At 42.5% G+C, this 25,000-nt stretch overlaps 1 protein-coding gene across 1 annotated transcript; it reads left to right on the top strand.

Annotated features, from left to right (window-relative positions):
• Positions 1–1,377: 1,377 nt before the first annotated feature.
• LOC120522012 (protein FAM126B-like) lies at positions 1,378–24,916 on the top strand (the record flags this gene model as incomplete). The annotated part of the gene is made up of 6 exons (XM_039743239.1): positions 1,378–1,557; positions 1,639–1,719; positions 4,024–4,139; positions 6,036–6,131; positions 6,259–6,375; positions 24,180–24,916. Coding segments are annotated over 6 exons (798 nt in total), but the record flags the coding sequence as incomplete, so codon positions are not given.
• Positions 24,917–25,000: the final 84 nt, after the last annotated feature.

The raw sequence follows: 25,000 nt of genomic DNA, 5'->3' as shown, positions 1-25,000 counted from the left end.
GTATAAGATTGGTGAGCTTGTTGGAATGGATGGCCTCTTTCTCATCAAAATTGTTCTAATGATCTGTTCAAGACCTAGCTAAAAATAACTTAGTCTACACAAAGTCCTGAAATGAAATGAATCTAAACTCCGGTGACAAATAACATGCGACAACTTTTACTTTGTCATTAACCAAAAAGGTAAGCTGGTGTGCAGAAGTGTTGTTTTATTGTTTTGCACTGTTCCTTATGTTCTTTCTTGTTGCTGGATCAAGTGAGTTTCCTTTTAAGGATCAAGATTTTATGGATGTAGAAATCATGTGCAAAAAGATTAAGTAGGACCCATGATTTATGAGAGACACATTTAAAAGCATCATTTTCTCTGCTCGTCTGGTATCGTATGAGGCAGTCGGAACTGGCAGAGAAGTACGTAAGAGTTGTACAGGATATGTACGAGGGAAGTGTGACCGTGGTGAGGTCTGCGGTATGAGTGACGGTGGTGGGATTACATCAGGGATCGGATCTGAGCCCTTTCTTATTTGCAATGGTGATGGACAGGTTGACAGATGAGATCAGACAGGAGACCCCGTGGACTATGATGTTTGCTGATGACATTGTGATATGTAGTGATAGCGGGGAGCAGGGTGAGAAGCCCCTGGAGAAGTGGAGAGGAATGAAGGTCAGTAGGACCACCAAGAATGAATACAAGTGTGGAAATGAGAGGGAGGTCAGTGGAATGTTGAGGATGCAGGGAGTAGAGTTGGCGAAGGTGGAGGAGTTTAAATACTTGGGATCAACAGTACAGAGTAATGGGGAGTGTGGAAGAGAAGTGAAGAAGAGAGTGCAGGCAGGGTGGAATGGGTGGAGAAGAGTGTCAGGAGTGATCTGTGACAGACGGGTATCAGCAAGAGTGAAAGGAAAGGTCCACAGGATGGTAGTGAGGCCAGAGTTAAAGATACTAAGATTTGCTTTGGGTGTGACGAAGATGGACAGGATTAGGAATGAGAACATTAGAGGGTCAGCTCAGGAAGGATGGTTGGGGCGAGATTGCGTTGGTTTGGACATGTGCAGAGGAGAGATGAGGGGTATAATGAGAGAAGGGTGCTAAGGATAGAGCTGCCAGGCAAGAGGAGAAGAGAAAGGCCTAAGAAGATTTATGGATGTGGTGAGAGAGGACATGTAGTTGGTGGGTGTAACAGAACAAGATGACAAGGACAGGAAGATCTGGAACAAGATGATCCTCTGTGGCGACCCCTAATGGGAGAAGCCGAAAGAAGTAGAAGATGATTTTCTCTGCTCGTTTCCTTAATTGCATTAGTGACCACATGTATCAGTAGGTTTATTCTTTGGTTTTCCTTTTTCCTCTCTCTCAATGTAACCAACTCTGCTCTATCCACAGTTCTTGGAGCCAGTGTGTCACCAGCTGTTTGAGCTGTACCGCAGTTTGGAAGTGAAGCTCAAACGGTTTACCTTGCAATTCCTTCCGGAACTTATTTGGGTGTACCTAAGAGTTACTGCCAGCAGAGATCGGCAAAGTAATGGCTGCATTGAGGCCCTCTTGCTGGGTATCTACAATCTTGTAAGTATTGCACAGGGCTTTGAGCATCGGGCATCAGATGCTGATGTTCAGCCCATTTAAATTTAATGTTGTTCTCATCAGGAAATTGTGGACAAGGATGGAAATAACAAGATGCTGTCTTTCACAATCCCTTCGCTGTCCAAACCCTCAATATATCACGAGGTAAGCGGTGTTGCAGGTCCTTTTTTCCAGGCCTGCTTTATGTTTTACTGTAAATTATTATTTTTTCTAATTTCAGTTCAAGTCATTTTGTTATAGCAAGTGTTAAATGTAAGTCAAAGACTGCAGGTGTAGCAACAAAGTATTCTTTTTCTTTATTCATAGTCATCCCAATGTGACAGAGGCCAGCATTGAATGTCCCTAGAATCAGGGTTGGGTCCTCATTTTTCTCTCTGTACTTTTTCTCACTAGGCCCCATCATCCCATGGTTTCTCTTATCCGTGCCATGCCAATGATACGCAGCTGTGCTTGTCATTGTGGTATAGCGGGTCCACAGCTCATGTCAAGAGGCCAGTTTTAAAATAAATAATCTCTGCACTCGCGGCTTAGCAAGGGGGCGTGGTTGTGTGGCTGGAGTGGTTCCTGGGGAGCTAATGATGTGGGCGTTTCTCACCTAAGTGCACAGGTGGGAAATCGTCTGCATCCGTAATTGTTCCCGGGAGCTGCCGATTGCCACAGCTGCCACGTTCTCTTCATAAATAGTAGCGCGAAGCGGCTGGGTCGGAGGAGAAAAAGAGAGAGAAAAGGAAGAATGGAGGTTGTAGGAAGCAGCGAGGAGAGAGCCGGTGAGAGCAAGAGTGAGCGAGAGCGAGTGCTCGTAGGCAGCTGGACAGTGAGCCCTAGCAGGGGTGTTTGGCCAACACATAGGGCAGTTGGTAGTGGTCGCTCCCGCTGAGCATTTTATGAAGGAGCGGGAGAGACCGGCAGAAGGACGGCTGGCCGCGTAAGGCCGAGAAGGCAGCGGGAGTTGGGAGGCTTGGCCGGTGAATTCCCTGACGTGAGCGTCCAGGTTGTCTGGGAAGCCAAGTCTCGATGTAGGTGAGCTGAACCAGAGCCAGGGATCGGAAGGCCACCAGGTCAGTTATGTGGAAAGAAGGTCAGCTGCAGGTATGGCCCAATGGGAGAAGCAGGGGAGCCACCAGGTAAGAAGACACCGGGCTTTGTGTTTTTAAAGGATTACTTCCAGCGTTTTAGCGTCACCATTTTAAAAGGATTGGTTTATTTTCTATGGTGTTTTTAACCTCCACTTTACAACAATGTTTTTAATGGATTATTTATTTAAGGATTTGATGCACTGCACTTTGTTTGAACACTTGTTTTTGTTTGTTTTTTAATAAAAGCACTTGACACTTTTTACACCATCCCCTTGCTCCATTTGTTGTGCCTCACTGCCGTGCTCATCGGTAACATTACCGACAGTGCAGGGTTCAAGGGCTCCCGGATGGACGATGGGAGCATGCAGCGAACCTGCATCGACACAGTCGTTCCCAGGCAGTCCCAAGGACCAGGCAGTATCAGCTAGAATCTCTGCATGTCTCGCTGATATTGGATGCTGGGTGAAGGAGCACCTTGTCCAGCTAAGTATAGGCAAAGATAGACCTCCGCGTTATCCCAGGTTGACCATATTCAACACCCCACCTCTGTTTAGCTTGACTTATTGTCGCTAACATCCACCATATCCGTATGCAACCCTGTGGTAGTGATCCATGACCAGCTGTCCTTCACTGACCATAATGCAACTGTCTCTCAGTCTCTGCAGATTCCTTTTGTATTCCTAAAGCCATATCTGATGGAGTATCCAGTGCAGCTGCTGATCAGTCCAGGATTACTGCAACTCTCCACAGGCACAAATACTGGATGTCGCAGATGATTCAAAATGCAGTGGCACATCTGTTGTTCATCGAGGTGAAGTGGGCACATGTCACTACCCTTTTCACATCACTACATTTGGCTCCCTGTATTATAGTAGCACGTGTTAAGTTCAAATGCTTGGTGCTTGCTTTCAGTCAGTGAGTCAGCACCTGTGTTGAGACTTGTAAGATCCTCCGCTCCTTCTTGGCCACTCAGGTCTGCTGGTGAATGGCATGTGGTGATGCAAATCTCACTTCAGACTATTTTGATACTGTAGATTCCTAGCTGGTGGAACGAGCCGCCCACTTCTAGTCAAAGTTCTGACTCCCTCGGTGTGTTTAAGAAATGTTCGAAGACTTTTGTTTTGTGAATTTCAGTCTAACAGATTATGGATTGGATGTGGTGGTCTTAGTAGATAAGAAAAGAGTAACTAGCCTTTGTGGTTTGGAGCTCTTCACTTGTGATGGTCATCTTTTCCCCTAAACAGTCTCCCAGGCTGATGTTCACTCAGTTACATTGTCCTCTTTTGTAAGCGGCTTGGGATAAAAAAGCATCCACTAAGTGAATAAATGCAAAGGTAATACAGACGATTTCTTTCTTGTGTTTTCATTACAGCCATCAAGTCTAGGGACCATGGCTTTGACTGAAGGTGCTCTGAGCCAACATGACCTCATTAAGGTGGTCTACAGCGATCTGCACCCCCAGAGGGAGACGTTCACTGCTCAGAACAGGTACAAATAATGCATATAGCCGCCTTTCTTTATGTGATGCTATCCTTTAGACCCACTGGTGACTGCGTTCAGCTGGAAACCTGTCTGAGGTGTGTAGGTAATCGCGGTGCCGTGAAAAAGTATTTCCTCCTTTCCTACATTCTTTTGTTTTTGCTTATATTGCACCATGAATGGCCTCAGACCTTGAGATAAAATGCAATATTAGTGAAAAGGAGCCTGAGTGACCACACAATGCACTTTCTAAATCAGGCTTTATTTGTTCAAGGGACAAAGTTATTTGTGTGAAAAAATGCCCCCATAGTTGCAAAAGTTTAGCACCTTTAGCCACAATAAACAGGGCCTATAATTTGACCTTAGTCTTTCGTATTGCTGTTGATGAATTTTTATCTCACTCTTCTTGGCAGGACTGCTTTAATTTGGACACATTGGTAGGACTGCTAGCATGAACAGCTCGTTTCAGGTCCTGCCACAGGGTTCAAGTCAGGACTTTGACCAGGCCTCTCCTCAACATCTGAGCCATTCAGTTGTCGACTTGCTTTGTGTTTTGGCACCTTGTCCTTCTGCATAACCCCGTGATGCTTCAGGTCAGGACAGGTGACCTTTACAAGAATATTCTCAAAGAGAATGTTTGAATTCCTGGTTCTTTTGATAATGGCAAGTCTTCCAAAACATCCCCACACCATCACGTTTTCTTGTAGGACTTGTGTTCTTACTGTCGAACGACAGACATAGTGGGCGATGTCCCATCTACTGTACCTTTGACTTGTCTATCATTATTCCAAAAGATGAGGGGGATTATCCTGATGTTTTTTTGCACTGATGTTCCTATTGGATAGCAGAAGTTTTCCCCCTTGCGCCTCTCCCATTTTTTCTGTGTTTTTGTTTCTTATCATGGGGACCTGAACACTGACCTTAACTATGATTGTTCCTCTGGGATCCTCTGTGACTTGCTTTGCCCAGGACTGGCTGATCTACCCTGAAAAGTTTTCCCACAGTTCCACATGTCCTCCATGTTAACATAATGACTCTCCATGTAATGCACTTGAATTCCAGAGTGTTAGAAATGGCTCTTTCACCCTGTCCTGATTGATAGGTTTGAACGTCATTTTTCCTCCTCTCTTCTGGAATCTCCTTTGATCGAAGCCCTCGTGATCTTCTAGGAGCCTTGTGGTGATGACTGTCATGGTGAGCTTCAGTATATGGTAAGGCGTAGAATCAACAGTGCTGGTTGTGTTCAGCCAACTGAGTCGACTTATCAATGAGTTTGGGTCAGCTGTGTGAGGGGACCGTTGCCTATTTACATGGTCATTACATTTATTGGTTAACTTTATGACTGAAACATATGAGGTAGCAGTTTAGAAATGGCATTCTACTCTGTCTCATATTATAGGGTGGTCCAGATCTAATTATGCTATAACTTAAGTTTATTACATAGAGAATTCACAAAAAAAATCTTTTTGCTGCATTCCAAAAAGGCGGGGAGACTGTTGTCAGTCGAACAGCGGGTGCGATGTGTTCACCTTTTCATAATTGCATAATTATATCTCAACCACCCTGTACTTTTTGTCTAAAGATCTGAAGCCATTCGTTCAGACAAACTCGTAAAAACAGAGGATATCAGGAAAGGGGAAAACACTTTTCCTTTGCACTTGTCAGGTGTGACGACAGCCCTTCTAGAAAAGCACAACATAAAATAAGTAGGCTTCACGTGAGATGCTACTCTCTTGAGACTTTAGGCATCTGCTTAAAGTTGATTTCTTTGTCTTTTCTTGTTTAGGGTTTGATTGGTGGTTAACATAATTTAGTGCTTTCCTAGTGGACGGCCCTCCCTTGCGATGCTCTCCTTCGGCTCTTTTGCATACAAGTTGATGATGTGTGTGTCTCTCTTATGATCAGGTTTGAGGTTCTCTGTTTCCTGATGGTCTGCTACAACTCTGCCGTGATTTTCATGCCAGGCTCCTCACACCAGGCGGTGTGTCGTATGTGCTCCAGGTAAGGCTCCACGTTTGGTGTGGCCATTTTAAAATCGCTCCACTTTATTTACAGCTTCATGGATGGCTGGGCTCATTGCTGTCCAGAGGCATTCACAGCCGTGCCTGCTCTTATCTTTCTGTCATAGACTCTGCGTGTGTGGATTCCCTCGACAGCAGCAGAAGTCCTGGAGTGAGGCTTGTGGTCGTGTCATCCTTGACCCAGAGTTCATGGTGCAGATGCTGACAGCTGTCTACCATGCAGTGTAAGTGTCCTAAATCTCTTATATATATATATATATATATATATATATATATATATATATATATATATTTTTCTCTTGTGGTTCGTCCTACTTTCTCTTCAAAACTGGTCCCACCCACACGCAGCCGACACGGCATTTCTCGATTCCTATTCGTCCTCTTCCAAACCCTTCCCCACGCTGCCTGCGGCCTCCCATACACCCCCACGCCGCTTTTCTTGATTTCTATTCCTCCTTCGGACTACCAAACACCTATTCACAACTACATATTTCAAGAAGTATTTCTTTCTTCTTGATTTCTGAATTCCTTTCTCACCGTTTTCCGTTTCTATTCTTACCCCGCCGTATGCTACGGCGGGCGTTGGCTAGTATATGCTTATTTGAGTACAGAGACCTACTGGTGGGCTTTCTCTGCACACTAGTCATCTGCTCCTTACAAATAGAAGCACTGCAGTTGATAACCCTGCCATTTTATGATAAAACAAACATGGCAGGATTATCTTGTTTCTTTTTTTTTGGAAGCATTTGCAAGCTGTTGTTTCCTCACCAAACACAATTTTATGTTTTTAAATCTTGGTGCGTGTTATGATATGCAATTGTTCTTATTTTACCTGATTTGTTTTTATGTTTTTTTTTATTGCCTTTTGTTCTGCCCTTTTATAGTTTTGAATTATTGTGTAAATTGAATGCACCTGAATTCTAATTAATAGGTCTAAATATGATCACGTCTTCAGTGGTAGGCCTGCCATGTTTGTTTTGATACAGGGGCCAGCATTTTGTGGTTGTAACTGCAGTTTTGCTATGCGTGGATGACCGGGAGTGTGTGATGAGTAAGGTCATCATCATGGCAGTACAGCACTCTTTGGACTTGGTGTTTGTTTTTGCTCTGAATGTTCCTGACTGTAGATCTCGTGCTCTTTGACGATGGTTTAGGTTTCTGTTTAGAGCACGGGTGTCGAACTCCAAGTCCGGAGGGCCGCAGTGGCTGCAGGTTTTTATTAACTGTTTTCCTATCAGTGACCAGAATTCAATGTTAATTATCTTCTTTCCCCTTCATTTTAATAGCCGTGTTTTTAAGGATTCATTACCCTGAATTGCTTCTTTTCTTCATTAAATGACAGCCAAACAGAAATTAAACGTGAAACGAGCTGACAGATGACCAGGTAAATCAGGGCTTCAAAGTCCAACCAATTTCACTCCAATCACTTTCTTAATGAGAAGCCAATTCTTGCTGTTAATTAACCCCGTTATTTAATTCCACGGCCTGTTGCTGCTCTCATTCTGCCACAGCAGACATTTCCAAAACTGTTGATTTTCTATTTTTTCTAATAACATTGTTCAATAGTTTTGGTGACCTGAGAGTTCAGCCTTACAGGGAGCTGCACCTTTCTTCATTTTCAGATATTGTGTGATGGGCACAGGTGAGCTGGTCACGTGGTGGCTTATTGTTTGGCTGCTAATTAAGGGATTAAGGGGCCTGAGTCAAGTTAATTAAAACTAAAGCAAAAGAAGTTAATTAGCAGAAAGAACTGTTACTAATTAAGGGTTACAATTAAAACCTGAAGTCACTGCGGCCCTCCAGGACCGGAGTTCAACACCCCAGGTTTAGAGCTTCACGCTTGGTTCATCTATCTTTTCGGTGTCAGACTTTGGCTAGGCCTCTTGACAAGTATCTTATCTTTGGTTCCATGTATTTGTTAAACTGCTCTCTTTGCACTCGGGCAGAGCAGTACACTTGATTAATATCTGTCTGTCATTGGAAGAAGATCAAACCTTGATATATCCACATATGTTAAAAATGGAGCGATGATTTTTTCCTTGTAGAACCCAAAATTACACATGTAATGCCTCAGTGGGCTTTAACAGGCCCTGTTAGAGAAAAATAGAACCTTTCATGGGGTGTACTTGCTGACTGTCGAATCCACAGAAGAGGAGAGATTACTGCCAAACCCTGGTTCGTGAACACAAAGGTCAACAAAGGATCTAGTAAGATTTAAAATTAAGCACAAATGTTTAACAGAGCATAAAAAAGGCAAAAGGTTTTACCTAAAAAAACAATTCCAAATACACAAGCCAAAAAAAAATGCAAGAAATAATCAAAAAACCAAACTTCTAAATAGAAAACGATGCTCATCAATACTCGACAATAAATGAATGATCTCCGGCTCCTGAGCCTTCTCAGCTGACTTAAATAGCCTGAGGAGGGGATCACGAGAGGTGATGTCAGGGTGACCCTGCCTCCTGGAGTTCCACCCACAAAGAACAAGGAACTGCAGAATGATTTAAGAGGCAATACCTAAGTAACCAACAATAAATTAAAAGAACATCAAAATCTGAAAAACAAAAATGCAAAGACAAGAAAAACAACGATAAAACACATGAATGTCGATAGTCCGCCCAGGCTGTGATCTTCGCGAACAGATGGCCATCTGCTGTTGAGTTTCCTTTTTGCCGTTGTTTCCTGAAGAGGCATTAGCTCTCTTGGAAATGTGTTCTTTTAAAATTGTGGCATATTAAATAATTAAACAATATCATAATATACCAGAAAAGGCGATATCCCTCCCATAGTGATTACGGCGGTACAAGAATCACATGAGACAAAATATCTTTTAGCTTACATTTACTGACGTTTTACGCGGTTACAGACGGGGAGGCATATGGACAGACTTAATCCAGGTGGGAATCTGGATCAACACAGTCAGCCATTTTCTCCGTCCCCACGCTGAGAGGTTTTTCGACAACTCTTTGTGTCGACACAGCCTCGAAGGGTCTGGCTACTGTCCAGACCTTTTATACGGTTCTTCTTCAACTTGCTGGTCCTTTCTGTCTCCAAACAAGGGCTGAGTTCCTCTTCCACAAAATACAGAAATATCATAGTGCTTACATGCCGATTGTCATTCTCCCAATAAGGAAAGAAGATTTGTGCTGATAGAGGACAGAAATACCCTAACCTGTGTTTAAGCTGACTATACAAGCCTCCAGTTGTCTTTGGCTATCTAATCCAATGCTTGGCTAGCAATTCTAACTGCTGAGCCCCTGTGTGCCAAATTTAACATGCACATGTGAATAAAACTCATAACAGTATTGTCCAGATATAGTGACATAAAGAAAAATGTAGTATAACAGCCGTGTTTTACCTCCCAATCAACTCCAGAGTGACCTGTGCCTACACATTTTCATTTTGCCTTCTCAGATTGTCCTGTTAGCCTTGACAGTACGCTGAGCAGACGATGCATTTCTGAAAGACAGAATTGGGATGGCTATTAAACTTCTGTACAAAGCTGAGTGAAACCGTGTTAATCGGTGATGATAAATGTAGTATTGGGATTACGGGATCCTCCTAATGGTGCATTAAAGTGCTCGACTGTGTATGTGTTGGAGGCTTTTTAATAGGGATGTTTGAGCTCATTTCAGGCTACACACTTGCCTTACATTTCCCAGTCAAACAAAGACGCTTCTCCATTTTTGTTTTGTCATTTTATCTGTGTAAAGACTTGGAGGTTTTTAATCCTACTTAAGCATGAAATGTCAGACTAAATTCTGCTTTTCCTGCTTAGCTTTTGCTTAATAATAGAGTTAGTTATGATATTCTACTTGTCTTTGTTTTTAGGCATTAATACCAAAATATGACAAAAAAATTATGACACATAAATCAACAATTGAACCTGCCAAATTATTCAAAACATTAAAAAAAAATAAAAAATCAAAGATCCACTATAGACAAGTCAGAAAATGTCCACATGGCATTACATTATGTGCATTCTAGGACTTAGTTGAATATTATGAAAGTTGGAGTATTTTTAATGTTTTCATTTACTTAATCAAACAACTAATTATCACCAAGGCCAGGCAGTTTGGTGTAGTGTTGAAGGCTTTGGACTTCAAACCCTGAGGATGTGGGTTTGAAATCCCACTTCTGACACCAGTGTGTGACCCGACGCAAGTTACTTCACCTGCCTAATGGAACCGATTGTAACTCGAATGTTGAACGTCACCTTGAATAAAGGTGTCAGCTGAAATGTGTACATGGAAATGTCCCTTTTTGTTTGTGACAATTTTGTTCTAAATGTGTGGTGATATTTAAAAAAAACAAAACAAAATAACAGCAATAATAGAATATACTTAGGATATGTCAATAATTATCTGCACGGCTGTGCTCATATTGTTTGGATTGGCTGTCCCTGTGCACATGTGGAAACCGAGTGTGTTTGTGGTCGTAGTGGTAAAGCTTCAACTTCTATTTTCTAGGAGTAATGTGACAGCTGCGCTCTCCATTTGCACCAAAGAAGACTGGTAAGCAGTGATCTGCCTTTAATGGGCTAAAGGTGTAGCATGGGTTGAAATCCCAAAACAAGGTTTTCTACACAACAGGGAGATGAAGTTTTACCAAGTCAGAGTGTTTAAAAAAAGATGAAAAAGATTAAAAAATGGACAGACAAGCAATAAGCCCAAAGAAAGAGAGAGACACCCATCTACATCCACTACCAGCGACAAAATTGAGCAAGTCCATGCCACGATTCTGACAAACCGACAAGGATTTAGTCCCCTGGTTCACCCTCAGACCATAATATGCTTGCAACTCTTCTTTGGTGCATACGGAGTGAAGGGCGGCCATGTTTAATCCTGGAAAACAACCCGCTAAACCGACTGATCAATGTCGAAACTTTATCACTGGGACCACAGACACACCCTGTTTCCACACGCGTACACGGAAAGCTGAAACCCAAAGAGAATGAATCACAAAAGTGCTGGTAATTATTGACTTGCCCTTGTAATTATATGCGTTAGTAGAGGAGGTAAAATGTATCGGTTTCAGTAGCATTTTACACATCATGCAGTTAAAAATGGAGCTTAAATGTGTAGCGGATGAAAACCCAGCTAAGATTCCCACCGTCAATAGGACGGTGATTTATTTATTTTTTTAGGTGGGGATCCCAGGAATGCACCCCGACTCACACACACTCCCTCACAGAGACATAAAAGCTGCTGATAATAAAACAGAAGTAGAACTAGAAGACTGTATTAAACAATAATAAACAAAATATAACCACACACTACAAGGATCCCACCCCAGTTCCCTTTATGGTGATATACAATAAACATGAATTCAACAATAACAAACCATTAACAAAAACCGCACACAATGAAGTCCTGAAAAATGGGAAATGATGAAGTGATAGAGGTGGACAGTCCAGAGATCAGCCTGCTGTACTGTATGTGAATGTAAACGTCAGTCCTACCGATATTTCTTGATGAGATGATGACGTGTGAGGGGCTCAGGATGACGACAAATCCTCAAACAGTCCTCATGCAGCAGGAAGACATCAGACAGTCCGTACACCCAAAACAGGAGACGATCCAGGACAAAACAAGAATCCACAGGTAGCCAAACGGGAAGAAAAACAAACAGGCAACTCCAGACACGAAACACAAAAGACTTCTCCTTTCTCTGTAGAACTGGCCTCCTTTAAAATCTCGCACCGGCTTCTTGTCCCCAGCAACCCCTGAACCCTCAGCAGATGACCAGTCAGAACTACTGCAGGGTCTGCTGGGAGTTGAAGTTTTGTGCCGCTACAAATGGTCCTGTAGTGGCATGTGATGGCCCGGGTTGGCTGCAGCTACCATCACCTCCTTTAACTACGGGGCCATTGATAGCCCTGTATGATGATGAGCAAACCAATGAGGACATGTAACAAGCAGAGGCAGTGAAAAGTATGTCTATTCTAAGTAAAGTTTGTGTTTCTTCCAATAAATAAATAAATAATCCGATTAAGGAAGTGCTGAAGTGGTGGCCAATAAACAGCAATAAATGATCCATAAGTAAAACGAGTTTAAAATCACTGGAAGAAGTCATCCTTTTAAATGTAACACAAACCACCGTCCTTCCAGTTTAAAATTGCCATCTCCTCTGCGTACCCTTTGGGGTTCCTGCAGTGAGAGGAGACATGCGCCGACAGGTGCAGTCATCCATTATTTCTGGCTTGGGTTCCTGCCACCATTCTGGGCATTCAGCAGAGCACCCCGGGAGCGCTGCCCCTCACTCCCATCACCATCTCAGAGTGGCCTACACCTTGTATACTCAGCAGGACTGGCCTTGCCCTATTTACATAAAATAGTAAAGGTTGTGTCGTCTATGCGATTACTTGTGATCCACTGGGGCTGGAACCTTGATCTTCATCTTAATAGGAAACTTGTTAAAAAAAAATATAAATAAAATAAAAGTTGGCTAAGGGTCTCAGGTGGCCTAGCGAGCAGATAGATGCAGGAGACCAGGGGTGACGTGTAGTAATAAAGTTTTCCCTGAAACTCACTTCCTGCTTTTAGACTTGACAAATGTTATGAAATGGTGTGAGGCCTCCAAAATTAAGCCAAGAAGAAAGCCAGAGTCATCACTAACCTGTCCAGAAGAGGCTCACCATATATACTATACTATACTCAGCCAAGCCCCAAAAACAGCCTGCAGGCTCCTTATGGAGTAGGCCTCCAAAATGCAAAGCTAGCAAAACAACCGCAAATATACAACAATATAACCAAAGCTCCCACAAGAGGAGGGATTACTGCCAAACACTGGTGCATGAACATAAAGTCCAACAAACAAACAAAATTAAGCAAAAATGTTTAATAGAGCATAAAAAAGGCAAAAGGTTTTACATAAAAAGGCAATCTGCAAAAAAACAATTCCAAGTACACAAACCAAAAAAAAATGCAAGAAATAATCAAAAAACCAAACTTCCAAACAGAAAGCAATGCTAATGAATACTCGACAATAAATGAATGATCTTTGGCTCCTGAGCCTTCTCAGCTGACTTAAATAGCCTCACGAGTGGTGATGTCAGGCTGGCCCTGCCTCATGGAGTTCCACCCAAAAAGAACAAGGAAGACAATACATAAGTAACCAACAATAAACTATATTAACAGAAATAACATACAAATATGAAAAACAATAATGCGAAGACAAGAAAAACAAAACCCATACACTTCTCGATAGTCCGCCCAGGCTGTGATCTTCATGAACAGACTATCCATCTGCCGCCGAGTTTCTTTTTTGCCGTGTTTTACCTCCCAATCAACTCCAGAGTGCCCTGCACCTATCTATACATTTTTATTGTGTCTTCACGTATTGCGCTGTTAGCCTTGACAGTACGTTGAGCAGACGATGCATCTACAAGAGACAGAATTGTCAGCAGACATGATACACGCTGATGAAGGAAAAAATATTTGGCTATTAAGATAAAGGATGATGGACTAGAGCCTTGTCCGGGGATTGTAACTGCCTGGTGCCCAGTGCTTACTGGGATGGGCTCCAGCTTCCCTGTGACTCTGCTCGACATAAGCAAATTCAAAAATGGATGCACAGATGGATGGATTTCTGCTTTTTTTTTTTTTTTTTTTTTTAAACAAATTCACTTTTACTGAATTTGAATGCTTGGATCCCCAGTAGTAGGCAAGGCAGATAATGAAGATGAACAAATGGGCAGCACTTTGTGGCAACTAGAAATCCTTCCAAGAACGGCTTCTCAGCCTGAGAGATCGCACCAAGCTTCCTCGTATAATTCCTAAAAATAGCAGATGTGTCTTCCCTGTCAGCACAGTGGAAGGTGCAAGCGGGCGATTATTTGACTTGCTGTCATTGTCATCGTGTCATCAATTTTTAAAAATAGTCCGCTGATCAGAGATTTGATTCCATTTAATAGGGAACGAGTGTCTCTTTGACTAACCAGCTAACATCAAGGGTGCATCAAGCTGTGGGAAGTGATGTCTTAGAGCAGCGCTTCCCAACCCGTGTGCCGCGGCACCCTGGTATGCCATGAGCACGGACTAAGTGTTCTGTTGCCAGGTGTCAGAACATTAAAAAATTTGATTTGAACTGATAATAATAATACCAGTTACACCTCAAGTCTAAAGTCATGCTACCTGTGTGCATCCTATTTCAACTGCAGTCTGACGAATTAATAAATATTAGCTCTAATTTACTTACTTGTCACAGGGTAAGTGACGTTGCTTCCTGTTGTCTGTTTGTTTCTTTTTTGTGCTGAAAATGGCCGACTGTAGTGAAAGTCGTAAGCGTAAAAACAACAGCAGCATCACCGACCTCAATGAAAATGATAATGCGGGGAGCAGTAAAGTTGCAAAAACGAAAACACGACACTATCAGGACAATTACTTGAATTATGAGTTTACATTTGTTGACAAAAAAGGTATTCAGCACCCGCGATGTTTGTTGTGTGGTGATATCCTTGCAAATGAAGCCATGGTTCCAAGCAAATTGCAACGTCACTTTCAAACCAAGCATCAGAATGCAAATAACAAGAATTTGGCATATTTCAGGCGTTTAATGGACAGCCAGCAGAAGCAAGCACAGCTGTTTATGAAAACTGTGTCGGTGTCGGTGTCAGACATATCAGAGTGAAGGGGTGCCGTTAGCTGAAAAGATTTCACTAAAGGTGCCATGGTTTGGGAAGCACGGTCTTAGAGGGTATTCTGGGCAGCAGGTGGGCCTTTCTGTGTTCTTCTTACAGATGGACGGTAAAACTCATTTCGTACTGAGCCTTTTCTTTCCCGGCAGTGTGTGGTCATACAGACTCCATAGTACCACATTGCTTTGCCTGATAGCCAGAAATGAAGAATTCTTTGAAATCCATCCGAGTGACATCTAGTACAGGGCTGCATCATTCTTGGGCACAGTGAAGGCCAGGGTAGGTGAGTCCATGTGAGCCTGAATTGAATGTGGAATTACGAGATGACACTTTGCAGAGCCAGTCCTAGAAGTGCAGCTGTGGTCAATATTATCGACACCCTTGCATTTTTGGCCTCAGGCACAAAATAACGTCAGGAATAATTGCAAACACACCAGTTTTTGTAGTAGTAGTAGTAGCTTTATTTATATAGCGCCCTTCACAACCAAAAGGTCACAGAGCGCTGAACAGCAAATCCAGTACAAATACAAACAGTTAAAACCAATAAAAACAATAAATAAACAAACTGGAACTATTCAGCACTGATTAAAAGCTTGTTTAAAAAGAAATGTTTTTAGTTTTTTTTTTTTAAAAGCATCAACAGACTCGACTCCACACAGACCACAAGGCAGACTACTCCATAGTCTCAGTGCCACAGACTGAAAGGCACAATCCTCACGGGTTCTTAGCCAAGTGTGTGGGACAACGAGAAGGCCCTGTTGCCCAGATCTTGAGCCCGACAAGCTGTGTGGTGTTGGAGCAGGCTGGTTAGGTACTCACGGGCTTGTCCATGCAAAGCTCTGAAAGTAAGCACCCAAACTTTAAAATGAATTCTATAAAACACTGGGAGCCAGTGCAGTGTGTGCAGAATGGGGTGATATGATCACGAGATAGGAGCCTGGCAGCTGCATTTTGAACTAGCAGAAGGCGTGAGAGACGATTTGTTCAAACCCGTGAAGAGAGCGTCACAGTAATCGAGCCGTGAGGAAGTAACAGAATGAACAATCATCTCCAATTCTGATTTTGAAACAACATTTCTTAGTTTTGAGAGATTTCTTAAATGAAAGAAGCACGAGTGGCTAACTGACCTTACATATTCATCAAGCGTCAGGGACTGGTCAAAAATAACGCCAACGTTACGTAGACTCGACTTAATAACAGGAGAGACAGAAGATCATTTTAAACTGATCTCAGAATGAAGAACAGGAGGAGCAACAATTAGTACCTCAGTTTTTTCCTGAATTCAACTGCAGGCAATTACTACTGAGCCAGTCGTTAACCTGAGACAGACAATCAACCAACGTGACCAAAGTATTAATTTGGTTAGGCTTAAATGAAAAATAAAGCTGTATATCATCTGCATATAGATGAAACGAGATGTCCTTGAAAGAGTTAAGAATCTGTGATAGAGGAAGAATATATAAAGAGAAAAGTCCAGGTCCAAGAACCGAGCCCTGTGTCACTCCACATGTCAGATGAAAAGCCAGGCACACCAACCGAGAAACTCCTATTTGACAAATAAGAGGAGAACCAGTTTGTTGTCCATAATATTTAAATAGAAGGCATACAACAAAGCTATGGCTGCTCAATGTACATCTAGAAATTGTGAATCTCACCTGGACAGTTGGAAACACAAACCCCACCCATAATCCTTGTCCATGATGACGGCCTTCAAACATTTCACGTAGCTACTTGATAGCTTCTTGCATTGTTATGCTATTCGTTTCTCTCTTTCTTCAGTTGAAATTTGTTCCCATTCTTGAATGTTTGCAAGATTCATTTTCTCAATTGCAGATATCCCATCTCTAAAGGTTTATAATCAGACTGATGTCAGGGTTCATTGCTGCCCGGCCTACCACTGTCAGTTTTGTGGGGTTTTTTTTATGTCGTTTTTGGGTTCCTATCCACCTGAAGGACCTCAGATCTTCAACCCACACCTTGTTCTCTCACACTGGGCAGCACACGCTATTCTAAAATGACGTGGTAATCTGACAATTCCCTTTCATAATGTTATGTTTTCGAATTTTATTTCTTCTGGCAAATGTCTTGTGTGCCTTCAGGGCACCACAGCTTCTTCCAGTTGCCGGGGTAACCTTTCCTGTTGTTGGGGGAGTGTGGTGCCTCAGTTCGTCACCTGCTGGAAATTGTGGTGGTGGGTTTGAAAATCGCCCACTTTGCCATGACTTTATCTGAGCTACAGATTAAAAAAAACAAAGCCTTTGCTGAACATTTCGTGTTTTTTGTGTTCCTGACTTTTGCTTTGTCCCTCTGACCCTCTGATCTCGGTTTACATCTTGATCTTTGGTTTTGTTGTTTCGTCACATATCGATCTCCCGGTTTTGACCCTTTTCCTTTTTATACCCCTCCCCTGGTTTGCCCTTTGTAAACCTCGTTGGTTTTCTGATACAACACATAAGTTCAAAATGTTCAGTACCAGAAGCAGCAACTCCGTCCCACAACATTATGTATTTAATAGGATGGAGTTTGTGCAGCTCTGCATTGTCAAACAGCTCTACTTTGGTGTTGTTGGTCCACAAGACATTTTCCCAGATGGATTTTGGCTTCTCTGGGTAGGTTTGGATGAAGATCAGCTGTTTAGGTTTGTGGGGACCAAAATGGTCCTCACTTTAGTGTGCAGGTTAAGGTGTGGCACACCAGGGGCCTCATGTATAACGCCGTGAGCACAAAAGCGGGAATGTGCGTATGCACAGAAAAATCCAGATGCAGGAATCTGTGCGTATGCAAACTTCCACGTTCTTCTGCTGCATAAATCCCAGTCAGTGTGAAAAGTCACGCTTGTGCACACGCCTGCTGTCCCGCCCCAACTCCTCCCAGAATTACACCTCTTTGAATATGTAAATCAATATAAATAGCCCTTAAGCTCACTGTTCTGTGAAAAGACAATGGCAAAACCACAAGGACAATAGAACAATTTCAGCAAATACCAAGTGGAGGCAAAGAAAAACATACTATTTGTTGGTTTAAACAGTGGAATAAACAAGAAAAGGAAGCTGATCGAGTGACATAGCGTGTCGGAGAAACTCGAAGGCTCACGTTCTCAAAGTCGCACAGTGACTGAAATAAAAAAGAAGTTGTCAGATATCAGTCGCCGTGAAAAGGCAGAGTCGTAGCCCACCATCTGAGTGTCGTATGAAGGCTTATTAGGGTACAGAGGGAAAAAAAAGGCACACAGTGGGGGAAAAAGCACGAAATGTCAACTTTAATCTCAAAATTTCCACTTTAATCACGTAGTTTATTATGTCATTAAAGTAGAACATAATAAACTTCATCTTAAAATCATTTAATTTACTAGTTTCCCATTGTAACTAAAGTAGCACGTTAAATGCTTTGTTTTCTATTTGATCTTCTATGTGCTCTATGTGTGTGAATCACTACGTGCTTCTTAAACCGGCTTTCTCTTTCTCCGACAGGACACAGAATCCATTACATTCGTGATATTACAGCTCTCTGAATAATTAAAATACTGAGATGTATACGTGATATCATTTTCATGATGATTGAAGTTAAAGCACGCTATTAAGCATGGGAACATGGTGACGCAGTGATTGTGCGCGACCTTCGATGAAATACTTTATTGCAGCAGTCCTGTCTCTTTCAAACGTACTAACTGCCAATTCCTGTCCTTGATTTTCTTTTTCCAAGTAACCAATTGCCACACAATCAGCTCTGTAATGGACTTTAAGCCATCTGTAAGCTTATAACGCCGATTCTTCAAAACTCCTAAGGAACATTGACATATCTTCATAGTACGTGTTTAACTATTCTGTCCTTCACGCCAGTCCCAGTGAAGCATACAGTGCAAGACTGGAACAATCCGTGAACAGAGCGCCAGATCCTTGCTAGCGTAGCGACACCGTGTCCTTTAATTATTAACAATATAGATTAAAGTTGAAGTTAAAGTTTTATCTGTATAATATAATCAACATATTTTGCTGCATTTCATCTTAAAAATGATATCGTCATCATATGTAAATACGCGCTTTATAAAGTGGCTCAGGTTGTGCAATGTTATAACTGTAGTGCAAGTTTACAACAATAGTGCAGAATGACTACGAATATTAATCTCTTAGTGATGAAAATGAATTACAAATATAAAAATAATTGATAGCATTCATGACTTTTAATATGACAACCCTCTGTCTTCACTGGTGCAGCCCATTGGTTTTAAAAGCCCATCATTAGTTCAGTGGAGGTCTTTCCTGTCTGGGGTTTCCACTGATTGTATCTGGAGGTTCCAGGTTCTGGTGAATCCGTATGGTGGCCCAACCTACACAATGAAGATACCAAGCAACTCCGTGAAAATCTCACATCAGGTGATATGGATAAGAAAACATCCAAGTTACTGAATATCCAGTTAAATCAATCCTATAGAAATGGAAAGAGTGTGACAAAGCTGTACATCTGCTAGAGCAGGCCATTGACAAAAACTGATGATGATGAGTGAGAGATGCCATCAAGAGACCTCTGAGAACTCTGAAGGAGTGATGAGCTCCACTGGTTGAGACTGAGCAGACAACAATGGTGCCCAGGTGTTTCTCCAGTCGCACCTTTATGGGAAAGGTGTGGTGCAGGGTGACTGTCCTGATTCAGTGACCAATCCTGTACGGCCTGTACATATGTAGTCAGGTCATCAATTACCTTCATGAGTCTCAGAAACCTCAGAACTTGGGGATTTTGGGTGTGTGGGTTTGGCTCCTGGAATGGTATTTGCCTGTTTGGGCACTGTGATGAATCCAAAGACCTCAGAAGTCCAGAGTAGACTACTAGGCTGATTTGCCGTGCACTTGACTGTGGGAGGTGTCCTCTTGTTATGTCTGGACCTCGATGGAAGATGTGGTGCCAGTGTTTTTTTTAGTGAAGAAAAAGCTGCCATATTCGATAAGCCAACTCCTGAGGCTTGGAAAAGTGTCTGCCTTTTGTCAACTATGAATGTTCTATTGGGACTACAAAGGGTTTTCCAAACAGATGTTTCGCCAGCTGTGTTCTGAGCCCCTGATCAGGTGACCCCATTGGTGAGGACAGTTATAATGGGAGTAACATGCATGTTCAGCAACCCATGTGGAAGAAGCGTGAGCAGATGGCCCTCGGCTTTTGTTTTATTTATTTTTTCTTTTATTCCCAGTGGTTATTCGTATGTGGGAAGTGGGGTATAATATGATTAGCGCATGTTTGTCTGAACTCCCAGACGCCCTCTTGTGGTTAAAGCAGCAGGACAGCTCTGCATTGTTTAGAGGCCTGAAACTGGTAAATTGCTTCAAACCAGGAAGTTGGTTATCAAGTGATGTGTGAAAGGAAGATTCCTAAAGACAATGGATATCATTTGGCCATGTTAATACTTACATGTTTACTGCAGCGGCATCATGGAGGTCACCTGCAGCTAGTGATGAGACAGAGAGACCACAATTTACACTGCAGCAAGTTTTAATGTCTAACAATCGGCCGATACAGGACACGATTACTACACTTCACCACCTGAGAGGGAAGTGGGCGATGTTTGAAGGATATAATAGCATTAAAATATTTGGTCCTCGGCCCATCTTCTCCCCTATACACACCCTCCCAATACCTGAAAGAAATCAGATGGAATTTGTAATTCATTGTTGATACATTTACATGCCCGGTGACTGAGTACTCATTAGTGATCCCTTTTCCCAAACCTCCCTACTCCCAGCGGCCAAATCTTAATCCACGGTTTGAAACACACATAAAGAAAAAAGATCTCAAAATTAAACATAGTCCGTGAAACGGTGAAGAATCCTGTAGTACAGCTCTTACTATATGATGGAGGGAAGAAAAAAAAAAACAGTCCTCAGGTGAAAATGGCTTCCTGGCTGGCTGTCCCAAAGAACTTAGACACAAGTCCGACTCGCCAATGGGAGCACCCAGAGAACCTCAGGTCCATATACTCCAACCTCTGGCCTCTTCTTGGGGATTCGCCTCTCTGTTTCTACTTCGGGGTTTCCACCCACAAATAGCAAACATCCCAGGGTGAAGTCTGATCTTTTAGTTTAGATATCCACGCTCTTTGCCTTCTGCTTTCACCTCCTCCTCCTCGATCCGACATTCCCCTTAAAAAGTTTCCCACCGAAACATCCTTTTCCTGCTTAGCAACATAACGCTGGTAGCTGGAAACCTTGCCAGATGGGGTTCTCCCAGAACTTGGTTGTCCACAATTGTGCCTGAAGACACCCTCCCAGCAATATAATAGAGTGACGGCCGGTCCAGAAAGCCAACCTGCTTGTCGTGTTACGTAGCCTTGCTACAACTTTGCACAAAATGTTGTCAGTCTTTGGTGGTTCAGTATCAGCAAAATTCAGAAGATTGCCACAAGAAGTAATAGTGTTTAGTGCTTGTATGGGAACCTTCCCAGGCACCCTTGCAAGTGATATGACCATCCCCACCCAAGCCAATCCAATATGCCAATCAACAAAGGGTGAAGTGTAAATGCCCACTCTGTCCTTCAGTGGTGTGTCACATAATGCCTCCTTTGTTAGAAATAAAGGCAGAAATGGTTTCAAACAGGGATCAGAACATGAAATCAAAGTGTAAAGTGAGCGAAAGTTCGTACCCAGAAGTCAATCCTATCGTTTAGCAAAGCCCAATCAGAAACCAAAAAGCATAGGTGAGGAAAAAAAGTCAAAATGAGTATAAAGCAAAGCACACCACATGAAACTTGAATGTGTTTTTCACCAATTTGTGTAACACAACAGTTTTTTCAAAATCCATAAGATTAGAAGAACAATTTCATCTGTTATTCCGGATCAACTAGTATGTTGCCCACTACTACAGCATGTCGTGTGCACTGCGCCTCTGTGCGGTGATGTAAAAGGGAAATCACAAAACTGAACTGATTTCACTGGTGTGTTGTGGATAGTGATGAGCAAAACATCAGAGATTCAAATCACATGAGGTTTTGAAGTTTGCAATCATGAAGCTCGCTAAAAAAAGAGGACAAAATAATAGGAAGCAAGAAAAATAAATCACAGGAAAGTAGTGAACTGAAAGCATAGTCGATCAATTGGCTTTAAAGGTTTCTATTACCGTGAGGTATGAAAATCGGGTATAAACCTGCATCTGATCCTGCACTGTCAAACTGTCTGGAAGAGCATATTCTCTTTAATTGAATCATCTGTACATAGCAAAAACAAAGCCCAGTCGCTCACGACATGTTTAATTTGCTCTTTATTTTCACAAAAAATATACAAAATACAGTACAGGTAAAATTCTCTTACAACGAAATTTTCATTACAGCAAAGTATTTTTATGGTCCCGACAGTTTCCTCATATGTCACGAGTCTATATCAATCTCGTTACTATGAAATACATTCAGCAGATACTTACATTACAACGAAGTGACCTTGAAATGCCTGAATGGATCATCCACAGAGCAGTTAGTTTTGTGGCTGTAGCTCAGTTGTGCACAACGATCCCCAAACAGAAGCATTGTTAAAAAAAAAAAAAATACATTTCTTTCTTTGAACTTTCCTCGTACTGTTTGTTTTTGCGGTTTTTGTTTTCGGGTGTTTTCAGTGATACCTTTTTGCTGATCGCTCATCAACATTTGAAAAACATCCTTTGGAATGTAACTCGTTGTTACCCTCCTATAGAAATGGCAGACATGAAAAAACGATAACGGTTCATATTAGAAAAAAAAAAAAAGTACATTTTTGCAGCTCTCGATTGCGGCAAAAAGAAAAAAGATGCTGCCAGTGAATTCAGAATTTCGCATTCGACACTGTCAACTTTCTTGAAAGACCGAGCGATAAAAGAAGAAAAATCTCGGGTTGCAAACGTATGCGAACTGCTGCATTTGAAGACGTCGAAAAAGACGTTTTTTATGTGGTTCAGTGATGTGAGAAAATGTGAGGTTTCTAAACTCTCATGGGACCTCCACCAACTGGACAACATGCTAAAGAGCGTCTCAAAGTGCGATCACCGTGTCTGTTGAAGACTGTTTATCTGTTGCCGGAGCAACAACAGGCTCACAGCTCTGGGGTGTCTCTTCACCGAAGCAAACAGAAAAGATCTCGATGGGTGATGCAAGGAGCATTGTAAATGCAGGGCACAGGATTACTTGGCCACAACCCTGCCTGCCTGCTGTGTCTGTGTATAGGAGAGTGGCAGATCACACTACAATAAATATCCCTGCTGTTTCTGTTTCAAGCTGAATAAAAGCTGGTTTTGCTAAAGTACTGAGACTCAGCCTTGTGTTTTGGGGTGTAAAGACAGGGACTTATAGTGCGACCCCGATCTTTTAGGATTTGCTTCTGTGGCACTTCGCTGCAGCAGTGTGAGCCTGGTGTTGCCCTGCCCCGTCATCGCCCAAACATTCTTACACAGACACGGCAATCACACTTCAGGACACACTTCAGCATGTCGTTCCCGTTGGGTGGGGGGTGTTTGAGTTCAAGCATTTCCCTGGAAAGTAATTCACGTAATGCACTCTTAAGTGGGAAGGAAAAATATCAAAACTCCAAATACTTCGATAGAATGTGAACGCAGCATATCTAGACAAGCTGGAGGTCATGACCTGTGATGTCACTGAATAGAGGGTACACAGCAAAATGTGATTTTCTTTTGGTGAATTAGTGTTTTAAAGGCAGTGTTTCTCTGCCTAGATGGTCCCGTGGCCTAGTTTTGTGTTTTCAAGTTAATTAACAATTCTCTACCTTCAGTTGCAGGCCTTTCCCATTATTTAAATGAGCACAATTGGAAGAGCGACTCCCCCTCTGTGAAACTAGCGCGACTGAAAAAGGAGGGCCTTGTTGTGCCCCCTCAGTGAAACCAGCATAGCTGAATAAGTTTGAGATCCCTCTTGGTGAAACAAGTGTGGTTTTTAGAATGGAAAAGGAAAAAATGGATTGCACAATTGTGGAAAAAAAAGCCTTAGTTACAAATGGGGGAGCGTGTCGCATGGCATTTTTGACCACTCTTGGCCCATCACTAACCACTTGTAAACCAATGATAGCAAATCCCAACCCAAAAGTGGGCCATGACTTAGTGGTGGAGAAGCAGTCCCTTAAAGGTAATGTCTTTGTTTTTGATGTGGACAATAAGGAGCGTCACAGGCTTCAACCACAGACTATAACCTTTAGGTCAAGTGGTGCCCTCTTAGAATAATGATGTACTGTATGTCCTTGGCATCTCTCTCTGGCAGCACCAATGACACCAAGCAGGGCTGCCCAATGGGTCTAGAGGTTGTCCTGTAGGTGTGCACATGGATGATGCTGCCACCACCCCATTGGAGGGAGAGTATTCTGCCCCCATACATCCATTTTGTGAACTCGTCCTGGGCATTAACTCAACTCTTCTTTTTCTTTTCCATTACAGGTATAACGGTGAATGGGATTTAGGCAGGGAAGCACTGGAAGACATCATCTACAGAGCACAGCTGGAGCTTTACTCCCAGCCTCTTCTGGTGAGTGTAGTGAGGCTCATCCACCACTTGGTGTGGACAATGGGGTCAACAGAGGTGGAGATGCATCATGGGAAGAGCGTGTCTGACAGGCTGGTGCTCCCCGTATCATCTCCTCTTTGATGTGCTTTCACACTTCTTATTTCTGATTCATCCTTATTCTGTTCCAGTTGTCTTTTTTGTCTTTTATTTAATTAATGCTGTGTTTACTGTTGGCTGAGAAAATCTTTTTGTTTTCCTGGAAAAAGGAGATCACATAATTTCTGATACAATGGGATTCAGTAGCACCCCTGCTTAAAATTACAGCAAACAATACCGAAACAACCGGGAAAAAGTAACATGGTAACTAGTCAAATGTCACAATGTCCCAAATGTGTAGTTTGGCCAAAACATTGTTAAATAAACCAATTCCGAACAGTGCTGTCATGCAGGACAGAGAAGTGTGCTCAGGTGGCATCAACCTGACTCCTCCTGCCTTCATTCATTGGTCAGCCCTGCCCAGTTAAAGCTCATTTATTGGCTATCATGGCTCTTTGCATTATATCAGCACTGCTGAGCGCAGCCTGATCAAGGTTTTCTGCGATGTTTGCTCTGAGGATGTTGATGGAGAAGTAGAGAGAAGGCCAGAAGGAGTTGCATTGTGTTTTTGTGGACCTGGAGAAAGCATATGGCAGGGTGACTGAGAGGAGCTGTGGTACTGTATGAGGAAGTCAGGAGTGGCAGAGAAGTACGTAAG

The sequence above is a fragment of the Polypterus senegalus genome, unplaced genomic scaffold (genome assembly GCF_016835505.1).
Source record: "Polypterus senegalus isolate Bchr_013 unplaced genomic scaffold, ASM1683550v1 scaffold_5025, whole genome shotgun sequence".
Taxonomy (NCBI): domain Eukaryota; kingdom Metazoa; phylum Chordata; class Cladistia; order Polypteriformes; family Polypteridae; genus Polypterus; species Polypterus senegalus.
Note: the sequence above shows the minus strand (reverse complement) of the source record. Positions and strands in the feature narration are given on the sequence as shown.